This window comes from Solanum lycopersicum, chromosome 7, assembly GCF_036512215.1.
Source record: "Solanum lycopersicum chromosome 7, SLM_r2.1".
In the NCBI taxonomy this organism is placed as follows: Eukaryota; Viridiplantae; Streptophyta; class Magnoliopsida; order Solanales; family Solanaceae; genus Solanum; species Solanum lycopersicum.
In genome coordinates, this window is record NC_090806.1 from 64,010,827 (window position 1) to 64,036,623 (window position 25,797).

Consider the following 25,797-nt stretch of genomic DNA (forward strand, 5'->3'; position numbering starts at 1 on the left):
TTTAAATTTACCTTAGCACTAATATTAGTGCACCCAAAATCTTCAAAACCTCGTTCGCCTCTAACGACATATGTAAATATAGGTGACGTTGGCTAGCTAAAAAGTACTTTATGTCTAATAGTTTTTTATGATGTATCTTTAAGAAATTGTAGCCACCTTTTTTTTGTTAAAATGATCAGTTGTTTGTATACAAGGAAATTAGCTGAAATCAATTGGGAAAATGCACACGTACCCCCTCAACCCATGCTCGAAATTTCAGAGACATACTTATATTATACTAAGGTCTTATTACCCCTCTGGACTTATTTCATAAGTAATTTTTTACCCTTTTTTGGCCTACTTGGCACTAGCTTGAAAAAAAAGTCAACCAGCATTGAGCCCACAAGATAGTGTCACGTAGGCCGAAAAGGAGTAGAAAATTATTAATAAAATAAGTTTAGGAGATAATAATACCTTAGTATAATATAAGTATGTTTGAGATTTCAGACATATGTTAAGGGGTACTTGTGCGTTATCCCATATCAATTCTCAGTATCTATACAAACTTTTCAGTAAAATTATTAGACTGCGGATCAAAGGAAAATCAAACAGAAAATGCAGAGTAATTATGGCATAAGAAAAATAATTTAATACTCACGTAACTCACTATTAAACGACCCCTCAGGTTACCACTTTCACCTATGGTTACATCAACAAAATCCCTAAAATCAGCACCAAGTTAGAACATATGATTAATGATTTATGACAAACTACGAACAAGTAGTTGGAAAGATATATTTGTCACTAAGAAGAAGTACTAATGATTATTTGAATAGTATGTTATTATATTTAATATGACCAGTTTTTGGGACCTTCAATTTTTTAAGCCTAATTTAGTGCGCCACTAGTGATTTTGTTGGCTTGTAAATTTATAACCATTGAATTCACAAGGTGGGCCACCAGTAAATTTGTTACAATATTTTAACATATGATCATATTAGTGATAAATTTTTAAGATATCCATCTCTAAAATATACAAAAATTAAGGGACTTATGTAAATCTTACTAATTTAGGAATTAATTGTTTAAATATATTTTAATTTGCAATATAACGTGTCTTATCAAATTTTGGTGTCTTCTGATACGTTCAGATATATGCATCTTGGATATATATGGAAACAAATTTAGATGTAAATTGTTCTAAATACATTCTATCTAAGTGATTCACATGTATCTAAGGTACATATCAAATCTCGTTTGCTTCCCTCAGCTCTCTCGTCTCATTCACCACTCTCTTATGCATTTGTTATCCCATATACATGCAAATTACTCCAAATACATACAGAGATACATGTATATAGTGTGATACACTGGTATCTAGGGTACATACGAATCTCACTCGCCTTCTGCAATTAACATTTTTTATATATATATTTCTAAAGTCTTTAGCGACATTTGATCTAATGACACTTAATTAATATCGATAAAAACATTAACACTCTATATTAATATTCTATTTATTGCAGCTAAAAGTTATTTTTGTTATTATGATATGATAGTGCAGTATGTCTAATTATATAATTGTTTCTTTCAAATAGACATTTTTGACATTTCTTGGCCACTTACGAATGAGATTCCAAATCCATGGAAATAAAATGATTAACAATGCTTTTCTCTGTTTTATAATGCAATGAGTATTTAAAGAAAAGCACTGAGACAAGTTGCAAAATATTTTAACCCTCAACCACTACAGAATTCTAAGCCAAGTGAATGTTAAAAACAACATTTTCACAAATTTGATACACTGTAGAACAGGAAGAAAAAAAAAACATGAAAACATCAACTAAACAGAGAAATTTAGTTTATATTTCTTCCAGAGCTACACTTTTGTAAGTTCCACAAAAAAAAAATTATGACAGTTCTATGCTAACAAGAAAAAGAATAGGAGAAATTAAATCATTTCATCGCGGTTTTGGCAAGGTGATCGTCATCTCATTTATGGATACATCACTTAACTGCTGAGATTGCCAACTGCTACGAAAAGCAGGTTCTTTTGGTTCATGGATAGGCGTTGTTTCGTTGCTTAACATGAATGATACATCAGACATTGTTGGTCGATCAATAGGGATTTCTTGAACACAAAGAAGGGCAACTAGTATACATCTTGTTGCTTTGTTATTGTCGCAAGTTTCTCTTATGGAAGGATCGATCAACTCCAAGATTTTTCCTTCTTTCCACTTATTCCATGCCTAAAAAAAATATTCAAATGAGTTGCACCATAGATTAAAAAAGAAAAACACGAAAATAAGTGAAAGAAAACAGAATTAGGTAATGTCTTGAGTGTTGTTACCCATCCTAAGAGGGACGCGGAAATTTCAGTCATTAAAAAGTCTGAGTTACGTTCACCACTCAGGATTTCTAACAGCAATACTCCGAAGCTGAAAACATCTGATTTCTCTGAAAATTGTCCATATACTACGTATTCCGGAGACATATAGCCACTATACCACATTTGCATAAATCAGTCTCCATTAGAAATACAGAATGACATAAAGCTCCGAGACCACAAATCATAAGGGGTTATTACTTACTATGTACCAACGACTCGATTTGTATTGGCCTGTGTTTGATCAGTTCCGAAAATCCTTGCCATTCCAAAGTCTGATATTTTAGGGATCATCTCTTGATCTAGCAAAATGTTGCTTGCTTTTAAGTCCCTGTGGATGACTTTTAATCTCGAGTATTTATGCAAGTACAGCATTCCTTGAGCAATTCCTTCTATGATCCCCAAACGTGTAACCCAATCGAGTGTAAACTTCAACGAAGGATCTAAAAAGAAAATGAACATCTCATTAACAAAGGGAATTGAGAGGACTAAGAGATTTAAGTTATGTGAAGTCTTAAAACGGAGTAGAAGACGAACCAAACAGAAATTTGTCCAAGCTGCAATTGGACATATACTCATAGATTAGTATCTTTTCCTCCCCTTCAACACAGCATCCTAAGAGGCTGACAAGATTCTTATGCTGCAGTTTCGCGATTAGCTTCAATTCATTCATAAACTCCTCCAGTCCTTGTGATGACCTCTTGCTTAGTCTTTTGATGGCTACGTCCCCGAACTCAGCTAAAAAACCCTGAAACAGAATGCTTAAATCCACATACTTCATAGTCATGAAACAAAAATGAGACGTATGATGTCTCTCTCAAAGTAGCAGCAGTAAAATATCAACGCTGAATTTAGTTTAGCACCTTAAACACAGGACCAAATCCACCTTCTCCAAGTTTGTGTTCTTCATGAAAGTCGTTAGTAGCCTCTCTTATTTTCTGAAGATTGTATTGCAGCAATTTCATATCGTTTTTTTCAACCGAATATAAACCAGACACGGACCTAATGAAAGCTTTAGTTCCATTCTTCCAGCCTAAGCATCAAACAGCAATCCGTAAAGCAAGCCAGTGTAATTTATACGAAATTCGAGTTCAGTATTAGTAGTATATTAGACACACCTTGTCTTCTCAAGTGCTTTCCTTTGAAGATAATGAAAAAAATACTTATAAGAACAAAGATGACAGATATTGCAGAAACAATTCTCGCAACGAAAACTCTGTGTCTGTGAGCTGAATTCCTAGATCCACCATGACTAACTGCATCCAGAAGAAAAGTAAATAAAATTTAGTTTTCTTGACCAAAGACGTGTATAGAATCGTTTGTTAGTAGAATTAGTAAGTATAGAAGTGAAAAATGTACCTGGCTCAGAGCCACGAACTCGAACATTGAGAACTCTGCCAGCAGGAAAGTTGTGTGAAAGGTCCAGTAAATCTCCAAACCAAATTAAACAAGTGCTATTCGAATAAGCATAAGCTGAGCAAGAACAGTTCCTTATACACCGCGTTTCACACTCCTTAATGCTAATATGTCCTAACGAGATAGCATGATCCGGAAACTTCATATCCTCGTCATGTTTCAAGAATATGTCTCCGCCATCACAACTCAATGCTACTTTTCTTACACAACCATCATTCCATTTCCCGTTCTCCCAATCTGTCGAAAATCTTGGTTCAAATCCAGTTAAGCATCTGCATAATCCACTTGATCTAACCTCACAACTGCCAAATGGACCACACTGCGCGTAACCTTCACAAGGAGATTCTGGTAACTGAAGTTTAACTATCCACTTATTAGCACTTCGATGCCAAACCAACAACTGAAGGTAACCATTAGGATGCAAAACAATCCTTAATGTTACCAACCCTTTGGTATAACCATAAGTAACAAAAGCTCCATCATTCCCCGAAACAACAGACATGTACCAAGCAATTCCTCCTATATTCCCTCCAGAGTATTCATTACTATCATCAAACCTAAAATAAATTCTGTTCTGCTTCAATATATAAAAACGCGTCCTCCCTTCAGGATCTATCCCAAACGAGAAATTTCCAGGCCGAGGATCTTCACTACTTGTCCTCGAACTGATCAGAATTCGTTGTCCTGTTTTTCTATTATAACCAACTTTCATTTCAGGCAAAAACGTATCGGTAGGATGATCAAAGCTCTGCCACAATATATCAGACTCACCATGTATGAGCACTAGATTTCCATTATCTAGTAGTGCTCCTACAGTAGAATTTGAAGTTATGGATGAAACATTTGATGACCAAATAAGTTGATCTTTTACGTCAAAAATCACTAAATTCCCATCATTGCCAATAGTGAAAACAACAGTAGAATTCTGAGGAATTCGAGATTCTCTATTAGCAATCCAAACGACTGTTTGTTCAGGGATCGTATTGTACCATATGCCAAGATAAATGAATGTCGAATTACGCGGAGTGAAGAAGCCTAACGCAAAACTTCCATCAGCTGAAATCATTTTCTGATTACCAGTAATTGATTTGCCCATTTTGATACTCTCTTTACTCGCCTGAAGCGTAACGAATGAACAACAAAATATAACTAAAATAGCTACAACACAATCCAACTCCATTATTTTTCCTACTACAGCTCCTTGTGATTTGATCTGGTTTAAAATGCTTTCTTACAACATTTTTTTATTATTAAAAAAACACAAACAGTATCATTTTTTTTAAAAAAAATTGTGGTCCCTCACATAAGAATTTTGACTCTACTTTATGTATCTACCCACTTTGATATAGTTTCTGCATACTAGGAAGATTAACTGAACTGGATATTCAGCTTTTTTGTACCGTTCTCACACTGTAGAGAGATCTGAAACATTCCGTGAATATGAAAGTGATAAATATGGTGATTGATGAAAATGATGACCAATCGACTCAGGATAACAAAGTTATGTGGTTTGTCTACTTCGCGTTGTATGGGATGATGCTTGTTGCATTCAAACTATCACATTGCTCCAGTGTCATAGACACTACTTGTTATTTGTTGCAATGAAAATTCAATTGTCTTGTAGTACAAACTTATAATTAGTTTTGATAGTTTTTAAAACTTATGAACATGAAATATATTTTTTTCTAAAAAAAGTTAAATATTGTTTCCCAAATACTATGGTCAAATACGTGAGAAATTTTGCCAAAGTTTCATCCAAATAATATTCGTCAAAAATATTTAAAAATACGGAAAAGGGTCTAAAATATCCTCAATTTATTGGAAATTGTACAAAATTACCCTTCATCCACCTATTGGCTCCAAAATACCCTTCCCACCCACCTATTGGGTCCAAAATAACATTGTCATCCACTTTTTGGTTCAAAATTGACCACTTATTTAACGGTTTTATATTAAAACTATTTAAATATTTTTTTAAATACGTGGCGCTCAACTATTTGTTATAATTTAACTTATTAATATAATTTATAAATCAATTCACTACCCATCCATTACTAATTAAACCCTCCAAATTAATAAATCACTCACATTATTAATGCAACAACAGAAAAGCTACTGCCAATTGAGTGTTTTTAAAAATTTAAGACGTAAATATCTATAGGAGTAAATTATCATACATTCAAATGTCTAAATAAAAATTATCAATAAACTTAAAAGTGTGACTATGTTCATCTTAATTATTTTTACGTCTCAATTATGTGATGTTACTTCGTATGTAACTTTTTTCAAAATAATATATTAAAAGTTTTAAAACAAATCATAAATATTTATACAATTATATTTTTAAAAAGTGCATGAATTAATTCGGGATGTATCACTTCTTTACCTTTAATCAAAATTTCTAATTCAGTCTTGAAGGAGAAACAATTGAAAGTGTCCTCCTAAATAAGCGACTCAACATAAATTTAATTGGAGCTTCGGATTCGGACTCGAATAATTTTAGATGTCATTTTCATTAATCTATAATTTCATCGTGTTGTAGTAGTGTTTATGACGATTTTGATATTATAGTTGAATTATTAATTCGGGGGGGGGGGGGGTAGTTAGTAATGGGTGGGTAGTGGGTTGGTTTATAAAATAATTCAAATAAATTAAATTATAACCAATAGTTGAACATCAAGTATTTTAAAAATATTTAAATAGTTTAAATTTAAAATCATTAAATAAGTGGTTAATTTTGAACTCAAAGTTGGATGAAAAGGGCATTTTGGAGCCAATAGGTGGATGAAGGATAATTTTGTACAATTTTCAATACTTCAATGGTATTTTAGTCCCTTTTCCGTTAAAAATATGTGGACAAATGCTAGCTTAGTATTTTTAAGAGATTTGTCAACATTCATTTTCTTGATTAACTGAACTTAAATATACCTCGATTTTGCAATATGAGTGAAATATTCCCTTAAATTCTTGTCAAGTTTAAGAATATATGTTTTCAATACTTTTCATGACTTTATTAAGACTTCATGTAGCAATCGGGGTATATAGAGTACTTTTAATGTTGTCAAGTTCAAAAATGAAACCATAGAGTACTTTTAATGCTGTCAAGTTCAAAAATGAAACTAATAGTTGCGTTCAATTTAGAGTGTCTAATCTATTTTCAATTGAATTCACATTAAGATGATGACTCGTACTAGTTCTTAAGGATTCAACGGCCTAACAGAACTTCACAAACATGGATTTTAATGTATATAAAATGGATTTTTAAAAGCGTGTGTGTATATACACATTATATAGTTGAGAGTTATTATTACAAAATCAAACAAGAATTTTCACTTTTTAAAAGTCAAAACACTGTACTAATAGAATTGTAAAATTAAGCTTTCAACCTAATTTACATTCTAAAAAGTGTTTTAAGTATTTAGCCTCTTTGAATATGTCAAATTTCACTTTTTTTATAGAACAGTAACAATAATATGCTCAAAACTTACCTGGCACCTAAGTTTGAACCCATATAGAGAACATGGTGGAAGTTAGTTGAACATGCAAATCATCACCTAAAGTGTATAACATAATGATGTTTTCTGACATGTGATACATATTTTCCTATGTCATTTTTGGCGTTTGACTTTGGCATACTCTGTATAAGAATATAGTTAGAGATTTATTCATTAAATTAAGGAAAACTTACCCAACAAAGCAAATTTATATTATTTAATTACTCATCATAGTTATAGTTTGCTATAATTATTACTCGCGACTAACATTATAAATTAATTACATGGCTGACTTCGAATTTGTATAATTGGGCATGTTTCTATATGTATAATTCGCAGAATATACAAAGACATATGTATAATGTACAATTATTTAACCTATATACATATACAATTCACATCTCTCCCACTCTTTGCCCTCTCTCACTCTCCTCTCTTCTCCCTCTCCCAATCTCGCTCGCCTCTCTTCTTCTCTCAATCTCGCTTACCTTATATAAAAATGTATATGTATAATATATAATTATATACATATACAATTCACCTTTCTCCCACTCTTTCCCCCTCTCTCTCGCCTCTCTCCTCTCTCTCCAGTCTCGCTCGCCTTTTCCTTCCATATAACATGTAGATAAAAATTGTAATTATCAAAATATAGCTATGGAGAGTAATTAATTATTTTTAAGTATCTATATGTGAATGTTTTCCAAAAATTAATGACTTTGTTAATCATTCTTTGAAAATTTAAACTTGACTATTATCACTTAGTAGGCGTTTAAAATTATTTTAAATAATTAAATTACAACCAATGGTTGAGTGCCACGTAATTAAAAAAAATATTATTTAATTATTTTTAATTTTGGTCCGTTAGTGAAGGGGTAAATTTGGACCCAAAGGTGGATGTGAAGGGTATTTGGGGGCCAATAGATGGATGGAGGGTAATTGTGTACCATTTTCAATACTTCAAGGGTATTTTAGGCCCTTTTCCGATTACAAAATGGATCAAAATGCACTTTTTCCAATAAATATAGTATTTTTTTTCTTTTTAAACGCAACTTCTTCCTAATTAAACTATTTTGAGGAATATTATTTTTGTTATCTTTCTTCTAAAATCACTTTAACAAATAAAAATAAAGGAAATACTTTCTTCTTCTTAATCTCATTTTATGAATTAAAATATAATAATTTCATGTTCTCTTTCAATAGATAATATATGTCATATATATAATATCATAGTATATCTATCATTAATTTATATTTATATAACAATAAAAATATTGATGATAAAATAAAAAAATATTTTCATTTTTTATTTTTCTAAACTAAAGTAAGATAAATATTTGCTAATTTTTTTCAAAAAATATTAATAAAAAAAAATGTGTCAAAAAGAAAATAAAGATATATTTATTTGAAAAATAAACTTTTTTGACCTATTAAGTAACAATAAGAACATTTTTGATAAAAATATTGAAGACAAGAACATTTTCGGACCAATCCACAAATGGGGGGATATTTTTGTTCCTTTCACATAATTTAAGGGTATTTTTGAATTAAAATATTGACAACAAAATTTTTTTTTTAACCAAATTATAAATGGAAGCATTTATTCCTTTCATATAGTTTAAGCATTTTAACCTTTTTTTTTCAATTTTATATATGCAAACGTGTCTTGAATCCAAAACAATAATGAAATCTAGGATATGATTTCTTGTTTATTATTTCTTCTAGTGAGGTCTTTTCAAAATATGAAATATCCTAACAATAGAATGTAGATATATTAGGTGATTGGTTAATATGCTCAACGTTTTCATCATGGATAAATTAATGAGGTTTTCATACAAACCTTAATGATTCTTAATTGCAATTATTACTATTGTGTTTAGATTGCTAATGTGGTAGAAATTGTTCATAGGCTTGATTTGCGACCGTCCAATCATTTTATTAAATTCTTCATTGATTCCCTACTTATTGGTCAAATTAGGATACAACAACATAAATCGTAAATAACAATGTGACTAAAAATTATTTTTATCAAAAGTAAAAAATATATATTTTAAATTTGAATTATTATTTCATATAGAAATATGTCTTTTATCTAATTGATTAAAAATAAAAGTACGTTAGTATTAATTATAACACAAAAAATAATACTCTCTCCGTTTCATTTTATGTGATAATATTTGATCCGACACAGAGTTTAAGAAATAATGAATGCTTTGAAATGTTTACCAAATTGCCCTTTTTAACTCACTTTTCTCTCTCCTCATAAATGTATTAGAAAATTAAGTGGGATCAATACGTGTAAACAAGAAATTATACCTTTAAATACTTATTGTTATGAAACTATATAAAATCGGAAGAAGAAGAAGTAGGGGAAGAGAAAAAACTTCTTATGTCTCTTGAAGTATATTCATGATTCATAGATCTTCTTCAAATCTTATTTATAATGAAGAAAACCCTTTATTTATAGGGAAAACCTTACTTGGTCCCCAAGTAGGATTCCTAACCATATCCTACTAGGACTCCACATAATTAGACATTCACTATAACACAAATATGTTTATAACACTCCCCCTTGAATGTCGATAGATTATGTGCCTCGTTAAAACCTTACTAGATAAAACCCAGTGGGAAAAAAGATCTAGTGAAGGAAAAAGAGTACACATATCTAATAATACGCATTATGGATGCCTCATTAAAAACCTTACAAGGAAAACCCAGTGGGACAAAACCTTGTGAGGAAAAAAGAGTACATCGCGTATTAACTCCCCCTAATAACAACATCAATTCAGAGATTAGAATCTTCGTCTTCCAAGCTTGTGCACCATCCTTTTGAAAGTTGTAGTTGGTAGAGACTTGGTGAATAAATCAACAATAATATTACTTGAACAGACCTCTTGCATGTTGATATCACCATTCTTGGGAGCTTATGAGTGTAGAAAAACCTTGACGAAATATGTTTTCTTCTATCTGCTTTTATAAATCTTCCCTTCAAGGTCAAAGATTTCTGCAAGTTCCTTACTTTAACTTCTTTAAGCAAATAATATATTGCCAAGAGCTTCAACTCTAGTTATCAACTTGCATAACAATATTTGTATATGCTTCATGCATTTTGAATCGATTTAATCCTTATGAGGATGATAAACAAGTTTTCCAAAAACTTGTATATGCTTTAGATTTTGAACCCATTGGATATTTAATTTTGTCAAGCAATAACATTCAAGTTAGATGTATGACATCTTTTAGTGTCTAGATTGCAAGTCAAATAAGCTTTACGCTTACCAAGATGCATCATTCCACTTTTCACTTGATAATTATTTCTACACAAGCATGCTTTAATAGATGTAGAATTCATATCCTCATAATCTTTTACAATATTGCGCGCTACTGTATCAAAGATATACCATTTTGTATCGATTCACAATACGACAAAACTTATTGAGATCTCATCACTTCATTATTTTTAGGTAGCTACCCCTCTCATGAGGTCTCATAAAGTGTTATGTCGTAGGCTCTCCAAGAGCACATTATCTCCTTATTATGATCATTTTGATTCTTTGATCCTCCCCCTTTTTCAAGGATTATTTTATTTAGAATTGATTAGTCTATCATGCTTCATTCATGTCATAGACGTTATCCCTTAAGGGACATTCAATGGATGTATTTACGACTCTTGTGTTGCTTCTAATCTCCTCCCTTATGTTAGACAAACTAACATATATCTCAATCTTTTGGAGAATTTATCTTTGTGCATCATTGTATATTCATTGATTATATACCATATATCAAAATAATCAGATGAAAAATATTTGGTCCATGACCATAAATCAATTGAAAGAAAATTTGATCATAATTTATCGGTCTGATGCGTATAATTACTTTTATATGCAATATCGTATTTCATATCAACATATGAAACTTTATTTTCATAAACAATGATTTTACTATTTGAGACATTTAGTGTCACATCATCTTGAATATTTATTAATATTATCAAAGATAAATTGTCTTGATTACATATTCTGAAATTGTGTTCTTAACTCAATTATTTTTGCACAAACAATTTTGTGAATATCAAACTACATGTTGACAACAAAAAGACATGTGATTATCTTATAGATGCATCTTTTTATCATATCACATGATAGGTGAACTGTCACGACCCAAATCAGGCCGCGACTGACACCCACACTTACCCTCTTGTGTGAGCGAACCAACCAATCTAAACCTTAACATTTCAATATAATATCAACAGAAAATAATGCGGAAGACTTAAACTCATTAATAAAATCAATAACTATTATTATCCCCAAAATCTGGAAGTCATCATTACAAGAACATCTATGATCAAAGTACTAAACTAAGAGTATCCTAAAAAGCTAAAACAAGTAAAAGCTAGTCCATGCCAGAACTTCAAGGCATCAAGACATGAAGAGGAAGATCCAATCCAAGCTAGAAGCATTAGCTCACCCTGAAATCCGGTGTAATGAAGACTGGCTAGAGTTGCGGTTGAGTTGAAGACGATGGCACGTTTGCTGCACTCCACAAATAACAAAGAAGAAAACATAAAAGTAGGGGGTCAGTACAAACACAAGTACTGAGTAGGTATCATCGGCCAACTCAAAATAGAAAACAGTATATACCAAGTAATATCATAAAATCAACTATGATACTCAACATGTAGCATTTACAATTACCATAACCCTTGGTTACAACACCAAGTTCATCAATGAGGACTCACGCCTCCTCATCATACTCATTTTGGATTTAGGTTCATTAGATTGAGTATATTAACATCTTTCAAGATTCATTATCTTTATTCCTCTCGTGTCGGTACGTGACACTCCGCTCCTCATATACTATCCTAGTGTCGGAACGTGACACTCCGATCCTCATATACTATCCTGGTACCGGAACGTGACACCAGATCCATATTCTATCCTGGTGTCGGAACGTGACACTCCGATCCTCATATACTATCCTGGTACCGGAACGTGGCACCCGATCCATATTCTATCCTGGTGTCGGAACGTGACACTCCGATCCTCATATACTATCCTGGTACCGAAATGTGGCACCCGATCCATATTCTATCCTGGTGTCGGAACGTGACACTCCGATCCTCATATACTATCCTGGTACCGGAACGTGGCACCCGATCCCCTAATCTCCTTCTATCAATTCATCAAGCCTTCTTTCTTACCAAGGCATCATCAATCTCATTATTTTAGTTTATCACGCCTTCTTTTATACCAAGGCCTCATCATTAACAAAGAGATTAGGGTTTTTCAAGATTTGGGATTCAATAACTTCATCATGCTTATATAATCACAATTATATAATTATATTCATGCAAGCATACAAGTAAGCACATAGCAGGGTTTACAATATTATCAATACATATCATTCGCTATTAAGAGTTTACTACGAATATCGTAAGAGAAACCATAACCTACCTCCACCGAAGACTAGTGATCACGCAAGCAAATTCCCAAAGCTTTGTTCTTCTTCTCTCCCTGTTCGTTCGTTTTCTCCCTCTCTTGTGCTTTCAAATTTTCTTATTCAAACCCTCTTTCTTTTACCCTAATTAGCATATAATTAAGAATAAAAGGTGGCAACAATAACTCACTAATTAACTTAAGGTTACCTCTTTTAACCCCCAAGAAATTTAGTTATTAATATAAACCCACGAAATATATAATTATAGCAGGAATAGTCCAAAACGCCCCTTTAAAACTTTACCAGAAATCCGACTCCGACTGGATTAGGCAACCTGTGACGGCCCATCGCGCCCGCGACGGTTCGTCGTGTAGGTTCGTCAGAGACTCGATTTCCTTAAGGAGTCTGTGACGGCCCGTCGTACCTACGACGGTCCGTCCTGCACTTCCGTCACGACGTTTAGCGAATCATTCCCTGTACCAAATTCTCAAGAGTTGAAGTGTTTTGAAACGGTGGATCACGACGGTTCGTCGTGCCTGTGACGGTTCGTCCTGCAGGTCCGTCACAGAGTTCAGAGAGTCAATTTCAGCACCCAAATTTCAGAATTTCTAAGTGTTTTGGGACGAGACACCCTCGACGGTCCGTCGTGCCCATGACGTTCCGTCATGGGTTCCGTCGTCTCAGCCTGTTTTTCCAGAAATAAAATCTGCTGCTCAAACGACTAAACAGGTCGTTACATCTGATATGATGGAGAGTGGAACCCATGCAACCGAACAATTTCTGAGATATAGATTTTGGCTAAATTCTCTGCATTGTAAGTCACCTTGACCGGAATGAAATGAGCAGACTTAGTTAACCTATCAACAATCACCCAAATAGAGTCGTACTTACCCATCGTCTTTGGAAGACCAACCACGAAGTCCATTGCGATTCTCTCCCATTTCCATTCCGGAATGGGCATTCTCTGAAGTGTTCCTCCGGGCCTTTGGTGTTCATACTTTACTTGTTGACAGTTTGGACATTTGGCAATAAAATCCACAATATCACGCTTCATTCTACTCCACCAAAAGTGTTGCTTTAGGTCACGATACATCTTGGTTGCACCAGGATGTATAGAATACCTTGAACTATGAGCCTCTGTCAGAATAGTGTTGATCAAATCATCGACACGGGGTACACATATCCTTCCCTTAATCCTCAAAACACCTTCCTCATCGATTTGTGCTTCCTTAGCCTCTCCTCGCAATACCTTATCTTGGATTCTGCGCAGTTTCTCATCATCAAACTGTCTTCCCTTAATCTTGTCAAGGAAGGAAGATCTTGCCTCCACACAAGCTAAAAATCCTCCTTTCTCATTTACTTCTAATCTCATAAGGTCGTTAGCCAGAATCTGAACTTCTCTAGCCAATGGGCGTTTAGAAGCTTGCAAGTGAGCTAGACTTTCCATGCTTCCCGCCTTTCTACTTAAAGCATCCGCTACAACATTCGCCTTCCCCGGATAATACAAAATAGTGATGTCGTAGTCCTTCAGTAGTTCCATCCATCTCCTCTGTCTCAAGTTCAAATCTTTCTGAGTAAAGACATACTATAGGCTACGATGATCCGTATAGACCTCACACTTAACCCCATATAAATAGTGTCTCCATTGCTTTAATGCAAACACTACCGCGGCCAATTCCAAATCATGAGTTGGATAGTTACGTTCATGAACTTTTAATTGTCTTGAAGCATAAGCAATCACATTCTTCTCTTGCATTAGCGCTGCACCCAAACTCGAACAGGATGCATCACAATAGACAATGAAATTCTTACCTTCCACTGGCAAGGTGAGAATTGGTGCAATAGTCAACAGAGTCTTGAGCTTCTGGAAGCTTTCCTCACACTCATCCGACCATACAAATGGAACATTCTGCTTAGTCAAGTTCGTCAGTTGGGAAGCAATAGAAGAGAATCCCTTGACAATCAGCGATAGTAGCTAGCTAACCCAACAAAGCTCCTTATTTCTGACACATTAGTAGGTCTTACCCAATTCTTCACTGTCTATATCTTAGAAGGATCCACCATCACTCCATCCTTAGAAACCACATGCCCCAAGAAGGACACTGCATCTAGCCAAAACTCACACTTGGAGAATTTGGCATAAAGCTTTTTCTCCCTCAACATTTCCAATACCATTCTCAAATGCTCTTCATGTTCCTTCTTGCTCTTTGAGTATACCAATATGTCATCAATGAATACGATATCAAAAAGATCCAGATATGGCTTAAAAATCCCGTTCATCAAGCTCATGAATGCAGCAGGGGCATTCGTAAGGCCAAAAAACATCACTACAAATTCGTAATGCCCATACCTGGTTCTAAAAACAGTCTTTGGCACATCCGTTGCCCGTATTTTCAATTGATGATAACCGGATCTTAAGTCAATCTTAGAGAAGACACAAGCACCTTGTAACTGATCGAACAAGTCATCAATGCGAGGAAGAGGATACTTGTTCTTTATGGTTACCTTGTTCAACTGCCGGTAGTCTATGCATATCCGAAAACTCCCATCCTTCTTCTTCACAAACAAAACCGGAGCACCCCAAGGAGATGCACTTGGTCTAATGAAGCCTTTGCTCAACAACTCTTGAAGTTGGGCTTTTAACTCTCTTAACTCCGCGGGAGCCATTCTATAAGGGGGTATAGAAATGGGGCGAGTACCCGGTTCAAGATCAATACAGAAGTCAATATCCCTATCTGGTGGCATACCAGGAAGATCTGCAGGGAACACATCCAGAAACTCACGGACCACCGAAACCGACTCAATCGAAGGTACTTGGGTAGTGTCATCCTTGAGATGTGCCAAGAAAGCTAAACACCCTTTACTAACCATTTTCTTAGCACGAAGAAAGGAGATGATACGCACCGGATTGGAAGTGTAGTCACCCTCCCACACTAACGGATCTATCCCAGGCTTGGCTAACGTCACCGTTTTAGCATTACAATCCAAGATCGTAAATTGCAGAGAAAGCCAAGTCATACCCAGAATTACATCAAAATCAACCATTTCTTGAAAGGATTTTGCCGTAGCCACTACCTGTAAGGCTGAAATCCGCAACTCTGATCTCAACCCCTTCACAAAATGGCGAATCCGCTCTTGTGGACTGAAACAAAGTTGGGTGGCATACCTTGATAATGCACGAAACTTAGCCTCATATGAAGTAACCGACATCCTACCTTGCTCTAGGCTCAAGAACTCATCTCTTTTCCTATCCCTCAAAGTCCGGGGGATATACTTCTCCATAAACAAGCTAGAGAATGAGGCCCAAGTCATAGGTGGTGCCTCTGTTGGTTGACACTCAACATGTGACCGCCACCACATTTTGGCGTTCCCTTGAAACTGATAACTCACGAACTCAACACCAAACCTAACTACTATACCCATCTTGTGTAGTAGCTCATGACAGTCAACCAGAAAATCGTAAGCATCCTCAGATTCAGCACCCTTGAAGACTGGAGGTTTCAATTTCAAGAACTTACTGAAAAGTTCATGCTGATCATTTGTCATTATAGGCCCAATAGTCAGACGTAGAAACGTGTCTATGTCCAATGAGGCATCCATACGAGGAGCCGTAGTGGCTGCATGTTGTACCTCTGAAACCGGAGGTGTTGGTGTAGAAAACACTGGAGGTGCCTGACCCTGATCAGACAACCCACTAAGATAAGCGAGAACCTGATTGATCATCTCTGGGGTAGGTTGGGGTGGCAATTCCTCATTTTGCACTTGCTCATTCTCCCCTTCCTCACCCTCTCTTACTACTTCCTCAGTCGGTGGAGGAGTCACCGCCCTAGCATCAGATGGGCTAGGTGTTTTTCCTCTTCCTCTAGAGGATGTCCTCCCACGACCTCTACCACGGCCTCTTGCCGTTGCTTTTCCTCGAGCCACAGCCCCAGTGGCTGGCTCAGTTATATCCTGCCTTGCTGGTGTTGGTGTTGGCGTAGTCGTTGCTCTAGCTCTAACCATCCGCGAAGGAGAGTGAAGATGGTCAGATACCAATTTGTATCACCTAGATACCAATTGGATTCAAGTAGTAGCACGAAAAAAAGAAAGAAAGAATGAAATTTTCCTAAAGTCTTATAGCCTCTCAAAGAAAAGTAAAGGTGTCCCCCTACCGTTCCTTAAGACTCTACTAGACTCGTTCTTGTTTGATGAGACCAACGAACCTAATGCTCTGATACCAAGTTTGTCACGACCCAAATCGGGCCGCGACTGGCACCCACACTTACCCTCCTGTGTGAGTGAACCAACCAATCTAAACGTTAACATTTCAATATAATATCAACAAAAAATAATGCGGAAGACTTAAACTCATTAATAAAATCAATAACTATTATTATCCCCAAAATCTGGAAGTCATCATCACAAGAACATCTATGATCAAAGTACTAAACTAAGAGTATCCTAAAAAGCTAAAACAAGTAAAAGCTAGTCCATGCCGGAACTTCAACGCATCAAGACATGAAAAGGAAGATCCAGTCCAAGCTAGAAGCATTAGCTCACCCTGAAATCCGGTGTAATGAAGACTGGCTAGAGTTGCGGTTGAGTTGAAGACGATGGCACGTTTGCTGCACTCCATAAATAACAAAGAAGAAAACATAAAAGTAGGGAGTCAGTACAAACACAAGCACTGAGTAGGTATCATCGGCCAACTCAAAATAGAAAACAGTATATACCAAGTACTATCATAAAATCAACTATGATACTCAACATGTAGCATTTACAATTATCATAACCCTTGGTTACAACACCAAGTTCATCAATGAGGACTCACGCCTCCTCATCATACTCATTTGGGATTTAGGTTCATTAGATTGAGTATATTAACATCTTTCAAGATTCATTATCTTTATTCCTCTCGTGTCGGTACGTGACACTCCGCTCCTCATATACTATCCTGGTGTCGGAACGTGACACTCCGATCCTCATATACTATCCTGGTACCGGAACGTGACACCCGATCCATATTCTATCCTGGTGTCGGAACGTGACACTCCGATCCTCATATACTATCCTGGTACCGGAACGTGGCACCCGATCCATATTCTATCCTGGTGTCGGAACGTGACACTCCGATCCTCATATACTATCCTGGTACCGGAACGTGGCACCCGATCCATATTCTATCCTGGTGTCGGAACGTGACACTCCGATCCTCATATACTATCCTTGTACAAGAACGTGGCACCCGATCCCCTAATCTCCTTCTATCAATTCATCAAGCCTTCTTTCTTACCAAGGCATCATCAATCTCATTATTTTAGTTTATCACGCCTTCTTTTATACCAAGGCCTCATCATTAACAAAGAGATTAGGGTTTTTCAAGATTTGGGATTCAATAACTTCATCATGCTTATATAATCACAATTATATAATTATATTCATGCAAGCATACAAGTAAGCACATAGCAGGGTTTACAATATTATCAATACATATCATTCACTATTAAGAGTTTACTACGAATATCGTAAGAGAAACCATAACCTACCTCCACCGAAGACTAGTGATCACGCAAGCAAATTCCCAAAGCTTTGTTCTTCTTCTCTCCCTGTTCGTTCGTTTTCTCCCTCTCTTGTGCTTTCAAATTTTCTTATTCAAACCCTCTTTCTTTTACCCTAATTAGCATATAATTAAGAATAAAAGGTGGCAACAATAACCCACTAATTAATTTAAGGTTACCTCTTTTAACCCCCAAGAAATTTAGTTATTAATATAAACCCACGAAATATATAATTATAGCAGAAATAGTCCAAAACGCCCTTTTAAAACTTAACCAGAAATCCGACTCCGACTGGGATTACGCAACCTGTGACTGCCCGTCGCGCCCGCGACGGTTCGTCATGTAGGTTTGTCAGAGACTCGATTTCCTTAAGGAGTCTATGACAGCCCGTCGTACCTACGACGGTCCGTCCTACACTTCCGTCACGACGTTCAGCGAATCGTTCCCTGTACCAAATTCTCAAGAGTTGAAGTGTTTTGAAACGGTGGATCACGACGGTTTATCGTGCCTGTGACGGTCCATCCTGCAGGTCCGTCACAGAGTTCAGAGAGTCGATTTCAGCACCCAAATTTCAGAATTTCTAAGTGTTTTGGGACGAGACACCCTCGACGGTCCGTCATGCCCATGACGTTCCGTCGTGGGTTCCGTCGTCTCAGCCTGTTTTTCCAGAAATAAAATCTGCTGCTCAAACGACTAAACAGGTCGTTACATGAACGGGCCCATATTCATCTTTTATACTTTTCAAAATTTAGAGATTTAATCTCAACATTAGTTGATTCAATCAACTTTATCACGAGAACAAACAACTTAAAGAATTCTTAAAGAATCTTCTAGTTTTCAATGTATGTCCATTACTCAGTATGCACATCTTTAGGATGCCTAAATTATTCATGTCAACTAATAAAATTAGTAGTACTCGTAAACTCCAAGTTTACTTACGCCATGTGCCTTTTGCTTTAGTAAATTTCTGATTTACTATTATATGAGTAAATTTCAATTTTATTACTCCAAGAGTAATTTTCAGATTTATTTCTTCTCAATTACTTCACCCTTTAGGTGAGTCATGATCCCATCATTGAATGAACTAATCTGAAGAAAATTGTGCATGTAACATATTATTTGTGCCAATATTTTTGCAATCTTTCTCATGCCTAGCACGGTGGCTTACACCTCCTTTAGTACCTCATTCAATATCTATTTGCATTATTTAATCACTTGTCTTCTTTCAGACATATTATGCACTATAACCATATTCACTTTACGTAATGAAGCAAATTCAGTAAATTTCATGACTTCTCATAAAAAACACATTAGTTTTTTCTTTAGTCATTATTATATCATCAATATGGTGCATTGAGACTCACATTCAATGTCTTATCCATATAAAAGTGTCTTAGGTCAAAAATCGATGGATCTTGAACCCAATATCTTATCATCATGGTGCATCAGGACTTTAACCCAATGTCTTACCCTCTTTTTGCGATTGGACATAAATCCATCGTCTTATTCTTTAGGTGCGATAAAACTTAAATTTATCGTCTTACCCACAATGAGGCTCAACCTCAAGCCTTTGAAAATAATTGCAATGTTATCATTTTTTATGATCATTAATATGATTATATATTATAATTACACACAAAATTGAGACTAATGATTTCTTATAATCAGTACTAGCAGTTAATAGATATAGTTTAATAGATCACGTACCTCATGTAGAGATTGAAAAGCTTATTCAATTATTAAAATAAATTAAGAAATTCTCTTCCCAATCGATTAAAATTAAACGTATAAAAAGTCAACAAGTCTCCTTAAATACTTACTTTAGATGGTACCTCCAGATCTGTAACATAAATAATTATAACATAAAGATAAATCATACTTTGAAGATTTAAGAATCTTATTGCATAACTTATGCAAGATCTCTTTTGCACTTTTCTTGTCTTCTTCATAATTATTTAAGAATAGAACAATCGTGCTGATAACGTGTTATGAAACTATATAAAATCAGAAGAAGAAGAAGTAGGGAGAAGAGAAAAGACTTCTTATGTCTCTTGAAGTATATTTAGGATTCATAGATCTTCCTCAAATCTTATTTATAATGAAGGAAAACCCTTTATTTATAGGGAAAACCTTACTTGGTCCCCAAGTAGGATTCCTAGCCATATCCTACTAGGACTCCACATGATTAGACATTCACTATAAGACAAATATGTTTATAACACTTATCATATAAAGAAATGTGATATTTTTTTGAGGCTCATAAAAAAGAAAATGGTATCACATAAAATGAGACGAAGAGAGTATTATTTTTATATATTTACTAATATCATGATCATATATAGTATATCTAAGAAAAGTATGTTTACGTATACATACTGATATCAAATATTTAAAAAAAAAATAGAATATCTATTAAATATTATAACATCAAAAGTTTTAATTCAATATAAAATAGTTTAATATCTACCATATCATATCATGCTTACGGATGGCTATAATATCAATTTTTCGTACCGAAGACCCCAACTCCCTTTTCAGACTGTTTGTCGTGCATATCTGTCGAACTGTTATTCTTACAATAACTTGTATTTATGAAGTTAATGAACAGAAATAGAAACAAGATGAAGCAGAAAAAATTTAAAATAGAAGAATTAATCCAAGTCCACAGAAACTACTGTGTGTCGTTAAGAAATTTAATCCCCTCACTGTACCCAAGGTTATGGATTAATTTCTCCCAAGATAAAATGGATTAAACTTGTTAAAGAAATAGCGGTACCTCAAACTTCTTTAACTTCAATGAACTGAAGAACAGCAACAAGTCACACAGACTCAGTCGATCGACACTTTGATTTTATTTTGAGAGAAAAAATAAATGCAGAGAAAGAAAATTTTTTCAGTTTTTAAAAAGTCAAAAATTGACTTCCTTTTATAGCCATTCTCAGCAAGGAACATGTCTTTTCGGTGAAATCTGTTCAGACCCATTTTATCCAGAAAGTTATGCCTTTTGGAAAAAATAACAACTTTTTTGAAAAATTGTGTCTGTTAGGAAAATAACTACTTTTTGAAAAGTAACGACTTTTCGGAAAAGTAACGACTTTTCGGAATGTTACTGTTACCCGCAAATTTATAAGAGATAATATTAACAGGATTTATTTGATTTAACAAAAATTGATTAAATAAATTTTGTCCAAAAAATTTATCAATCAATCACATCATTTGCCAAATCCAAATCCAAATCCAAAGAAATGACTTTTCATTTGCACTTTGCAAATGACTTTTCATTTTCTCTCCAAAGTAGTTCCCTCACTTTTGATATTCTCTCTGTTCTTTTTCCATTCCCACTTGCTAAAACCCAACAGAGACCTCATTCATAACGCCACTCTAGTTTTTTCGACTTATTATGGGGGTTTTTTAAAATCAAATTATTATTTTTCTAAAGTCTAAAATGTTCGATCAGTATTTGAATTGATATAGAATCACCTTTCATCTATTTATTGATTTTAAAATATCTTTAAACGTTCATATTCAGCTCAAAAGTATCCTCAATATTGATCGTTTGATTCATATTTGCCCTTATTTTTAATAGCTCTCTTAAAGTAAAGTTATTAAAATTTATTTATTATATTGCTCAATGTCTGTAACAACCAGTTAGTCAGTTTGAGCAGTAGGATCATTTTTGATAAATACTTACTGGGTCGACGGACCACGCGACGGATCCTCATTGTCACGACGGACTGTCATGGACTCCGTCGTCCCATACTTGTGCAATTTCTTCTGCTGCTCTCTTCACTACCCTCGACGGCAAGTATGACGAACCGTCATAGGCACAACGGTCCGTCGAGCGTCTTCGTTCCAAAACACTTCAACTCTTGGAATTTGGGTACTTGGATTACTTCTCTGAACTTCGTGACGGACCTGCAGGACGGACCGTCATAGATACGACGGACCGTCACAATCTGCGTAACCCCACACCTGGTCGGACTTCCACTAAAATTTTAAATAGGTGTTTTGGACTATTCATAATTATAATTATGAAATTAGTGGGGTAAATTTTAATAACTTATTTAGTTGGTAGTTAAAGAAGATAATAGTGGAATAAATAGTGGGTTATTTTTATCATATATTTTTATAAAATTGATTATATGATAATTAGGGTAAAAGGAATCTGTAGAAGAAAAATAAAAAGAGCAGAGAGAGAACGAAGGAGAAAGCGTGAACAAGAGAAGAAAGCAAGCAACTTAGACTTCAGATTGAAAAGGTTCATAGGCACTGAGGAAGGCAAAGGCATTGGAGAGGTAGCTTGCTTGATTTCGGTTCTTCAGTGGAGGTAGGTTATGGTTTATTTCTATATGATAGATAAACTCTAAATAGTGATCGATATGTATTGAGTGTTATTGTAAAGTCTCCTAAGTACTTGATTGTGTGGTTTGTGGTTGGCCTAAAATTATGAGAATGTTGAATTTCTAATCTTGAACCCTCTCTATTTAAAATGACGCCTTGAATAAAGAAGGCTTGATGAAACAAAAAATGAGATAATTGGATCGGAGTGTCACATTCCGACACGGTATTATGGGACCGGAGTGTCACGTTCCGACACGGTATTTATGGGATCGGAGTGTCACGTTCCAACACGGTATTATTGAATCGGAGTATCACGTTCCAACACGGTATTATGGGATCGGAGTGTCACGTTCCGACACGGTATTATTGGATCGGAGTGTCACGTTTCGACACGGTATATGGGATCGGAGTGTCATGTTCCGACACGATAACATTAAAGGAAAGGAATCTTGAATTATCTTAATATACTCAAATTCAAAGAACCTATTCCCAAATGAGTATGGTGTGGAGGCATGGTGTTGTTGTCAATGGTTCATGTGTTTGTTGCTTGTCACCTGTTAAGTATTGTAGTTGATTTTATATTATTATTCGATATATATTGTTTTCTATTTTGAGTTGGCCGATGATACCTACTCAGTACGTGTTCCTTGTACTGACCCCTACTTGTATTTTCTTCTTTGTCATTTTGTGGAGCGCAGCAAGTGTGCCATCGACTTCGACCCGCCCTCAGCTCTAGCCAGTCTTCAGTACATCATAGTTCGGGGTGAGCTATTGTTCCTAGCTCGTGCTGGATTCTCTCCTTCACGTCTTGATGTCTTGAATTTCGGACATGGACCATCTTGTTACTTATTTTGTTTTCTTAAATATTCTTAGACTTGGTAATTTGAGGATAGATGTTGTTGATGTGATAACTTCTAGATTTTGGGGATAATAAGTGTTAAATTTTAGAAGCTTATTTACTTGGCTACATTAATAAGTTTTGGGTCTTCCGCATTATTTTGTTAATTATAGTTGAACTATTGGTAAATGTTGGGGTTTAGATTTGTTGATTCGCTCACCTAGTAGGCTAAGTGTGGGTGCCACTCATGACTCGTTTTGGGTCGTGACAATGTCATTGATCCAAATTTTAACCCTTCTAAAATAAATAATTAAAATGATGATTTTAAATTTTCTATAAAATCACTTATGGTTCATATTTTGACCCGACATACTTGATATTGAAAAAATAATTAATTTCATGATATTTTCCTATTGACATATTTTAAATTGACTCAATTTATTTACTAAAAAAAAAACTTAACTCATAAATAAGGATCCAACTAAAATCCATAATTATCCTGACTAAATGTCCACCTAATAAAAATATTTTCTTTAAGACAAAATTTTCCAAATTTTTTTTGTTATTTATTTTCTCTTTTATTCTTTTTATAATCTCTTGTGTATAATTATTTAGGATATCCTAGACTCAAACTTGAAATGAACTCGCATATTTATATTCGTTTAGTTAGTATAATAGTCATGACGGAATGAGGGTGTGGATAAGAGAAATAATTATTTTTATTTTTAATTTTGGGTACATACAAAAGAAAAATATAATATTTGTATATATTTGCTAAATTATGTCATCTTATATTGAACTAATTATTTATATATGAATGCATCATTATTTCTTTTTTTTTCTCTCTCTTGTTTGTCATAAATAAAAAAATATTAAAATGATGCGCAAGATTCAAATAGAATTTTTTATTTTTGGAAGAGATTGGCAGTGAAGGACCGGGGAGGGAGGAGTGTAGAGAGTAGATGCCTAACATTTTTATAATTTTAAAAACTTTCTATGAAATTCAAAATCAATTCAATCATGTCAGCTTATATATTAAGTAATTTCAAATTATTTTAACGGAAAAGGGCCTAAAATTCCCTTAAAGAGTTGGTACGATATTACCGTTCATCCACCTAATGAGTATGATTCATTAGACATAAGAGTATTTTTAGCCTAATATGGACGACAGGAATATTTTATGACCGATAGGTGAATGGAATATCAATTTAAATGCTTGAGGGGCATTTTAGGCCCTTCTCCATTTTCAAAATAATTATTTGTTATTTTAAAAGTTTAAAATAAAATTTATTTTATTTTTGTCTAGAACAATATAAATGTCTCAATTATGAGAAGATAACGCATAAATAAAGCAAATTTAAATAAAAGAAGTTGTATCTTAAGATATAAATAAAATTGAATATGCTTTTTCCTAGATGCTCTATAGGAATCCATCGCTATTCCTTTCCTCCACCGATAAAGGTTCATCCCGGCATAATACATATATATTGGATCCTAAATTTGATTTCAAATTTTAATTTTGACTTCCAACTTTCATAATGCACAAACAAGTACTTTAACTATCTAACTTTTAAATAAATAAACACATGAGTCCTATATGGCAAAATACATGTAGGACACGACGTAGAACAAAAAATGACATGTAGGACATGTGTGTCTATTTGTTCAACTTTATACAAGTTTAAGTGTCTACTTGTGCACACCCAAAGTTAAAGGGCATAAATGATTCGAAGCCAAGTTAAAGGGCATATTTATGTATTATGCCTAAATAAAAATACAATAATGAAAATTCGTCCTAATAATGAGTACTCCCTCTATTGCAATATATGCCATACTTTTCATTTTTCGATAGTCAAACAATTTAAGTTTGATCGAGATTTTACTCATATAATCTTCAATTTTTTTGAAATTAAATTTATAAATTTATAAACTAGGTAAAAAGTACTACTTCCTCCATTCCATTTTATACGAGTTACTAACAAAATTTAAGAAAGAAAAACTTTTGAAAATCATAATCTAAAATAAATGATATATATTTATAAAAATCATTTTATTAAAAGCAAAATGCACATTTTAGTAAGTTAAATTATTATTTAGTAGTAATATGTCATCTTTGTAGAAATGACTAAAAAAAGAAAGTTATTCAAATAAATTGAAATAAGGGGAGCATAAGTCACTTAAATTGACCGTTTATAAAAAGTTTATAATTAATGATAAACTTATTTGAATTTCAAAATGTAAAAAATATCACATAAATTAAGACATGAAAAATATAGCACGTAAAAGAAATATTAACACATAATTGAGACACGTGGATGGAGTATTATTGACCCCCTCCCAAAAAAATATAAAAGGACGAAAATCTTCACTGGA

At 34.3% G+C, this 25,797-nt stretch overlaps 1 protein-coding gene across 1 annotated transcript; it reads right to left on the bottom strand.

Moving 5' to 3' along the window:
- Positions 1–1,823: 1,823 nt before the first annotated feature.
- LOC101243729 (G-type lectin S-receptor-like serine/threonine-protein kinase B120) lies at positions 1,824–4,999 on the bottom strand. Its single transcript, XM_004243776.5, has 7 exons — positions 3,725–4,999; positions 3,484–3,621; positions 3,229–3,398; positions 2,903–3,113; positions 2,571–2,808; positions 2,330–2,480; positions 1,824–2,228 (listed from the first exon to the last, which is right to left on the bottom strand). Exons 1-7 carry the CDS (start codon positions 4,959–4,961, stop codon positions 1,941–1,943), a joined length of 2,433 nt encoding a protein of 810 aa, XP_004243824.3. The 5' UTR covers positions 4,962–4,999; the 3' UTR covers positions 1,824–1,940.
- Between the last annotated feature and the right edge of the window lie 20,798 nt (positions 5,000–25,797).

Excerpts from the sequence above, each read along its gene's own strand:
- LOC101243729 (XM_004243776.5), bottom strand. The coding sequence starts at position 4,961 with ATGGAGTTGGATTGTGTTGTAGCTATTTTAGTTATATTTTGTTGTTCA. Across the intron at positions 3,399-3,483 it reads AAAGCACTTGAGAAGACAAG|GCTGGAAGAATGGAACTAAA; the intron begins GTGTGTCTAATA and ends TTTGATGCTTAG. Across the intron at positions 2,229-2,329 it reads CCGCGTCCCTCTTAGGATGG|GCATGGAATAAGTGGAAAGA; the intron begins GTAACAACACTC and ends TATTTTTTTTAG.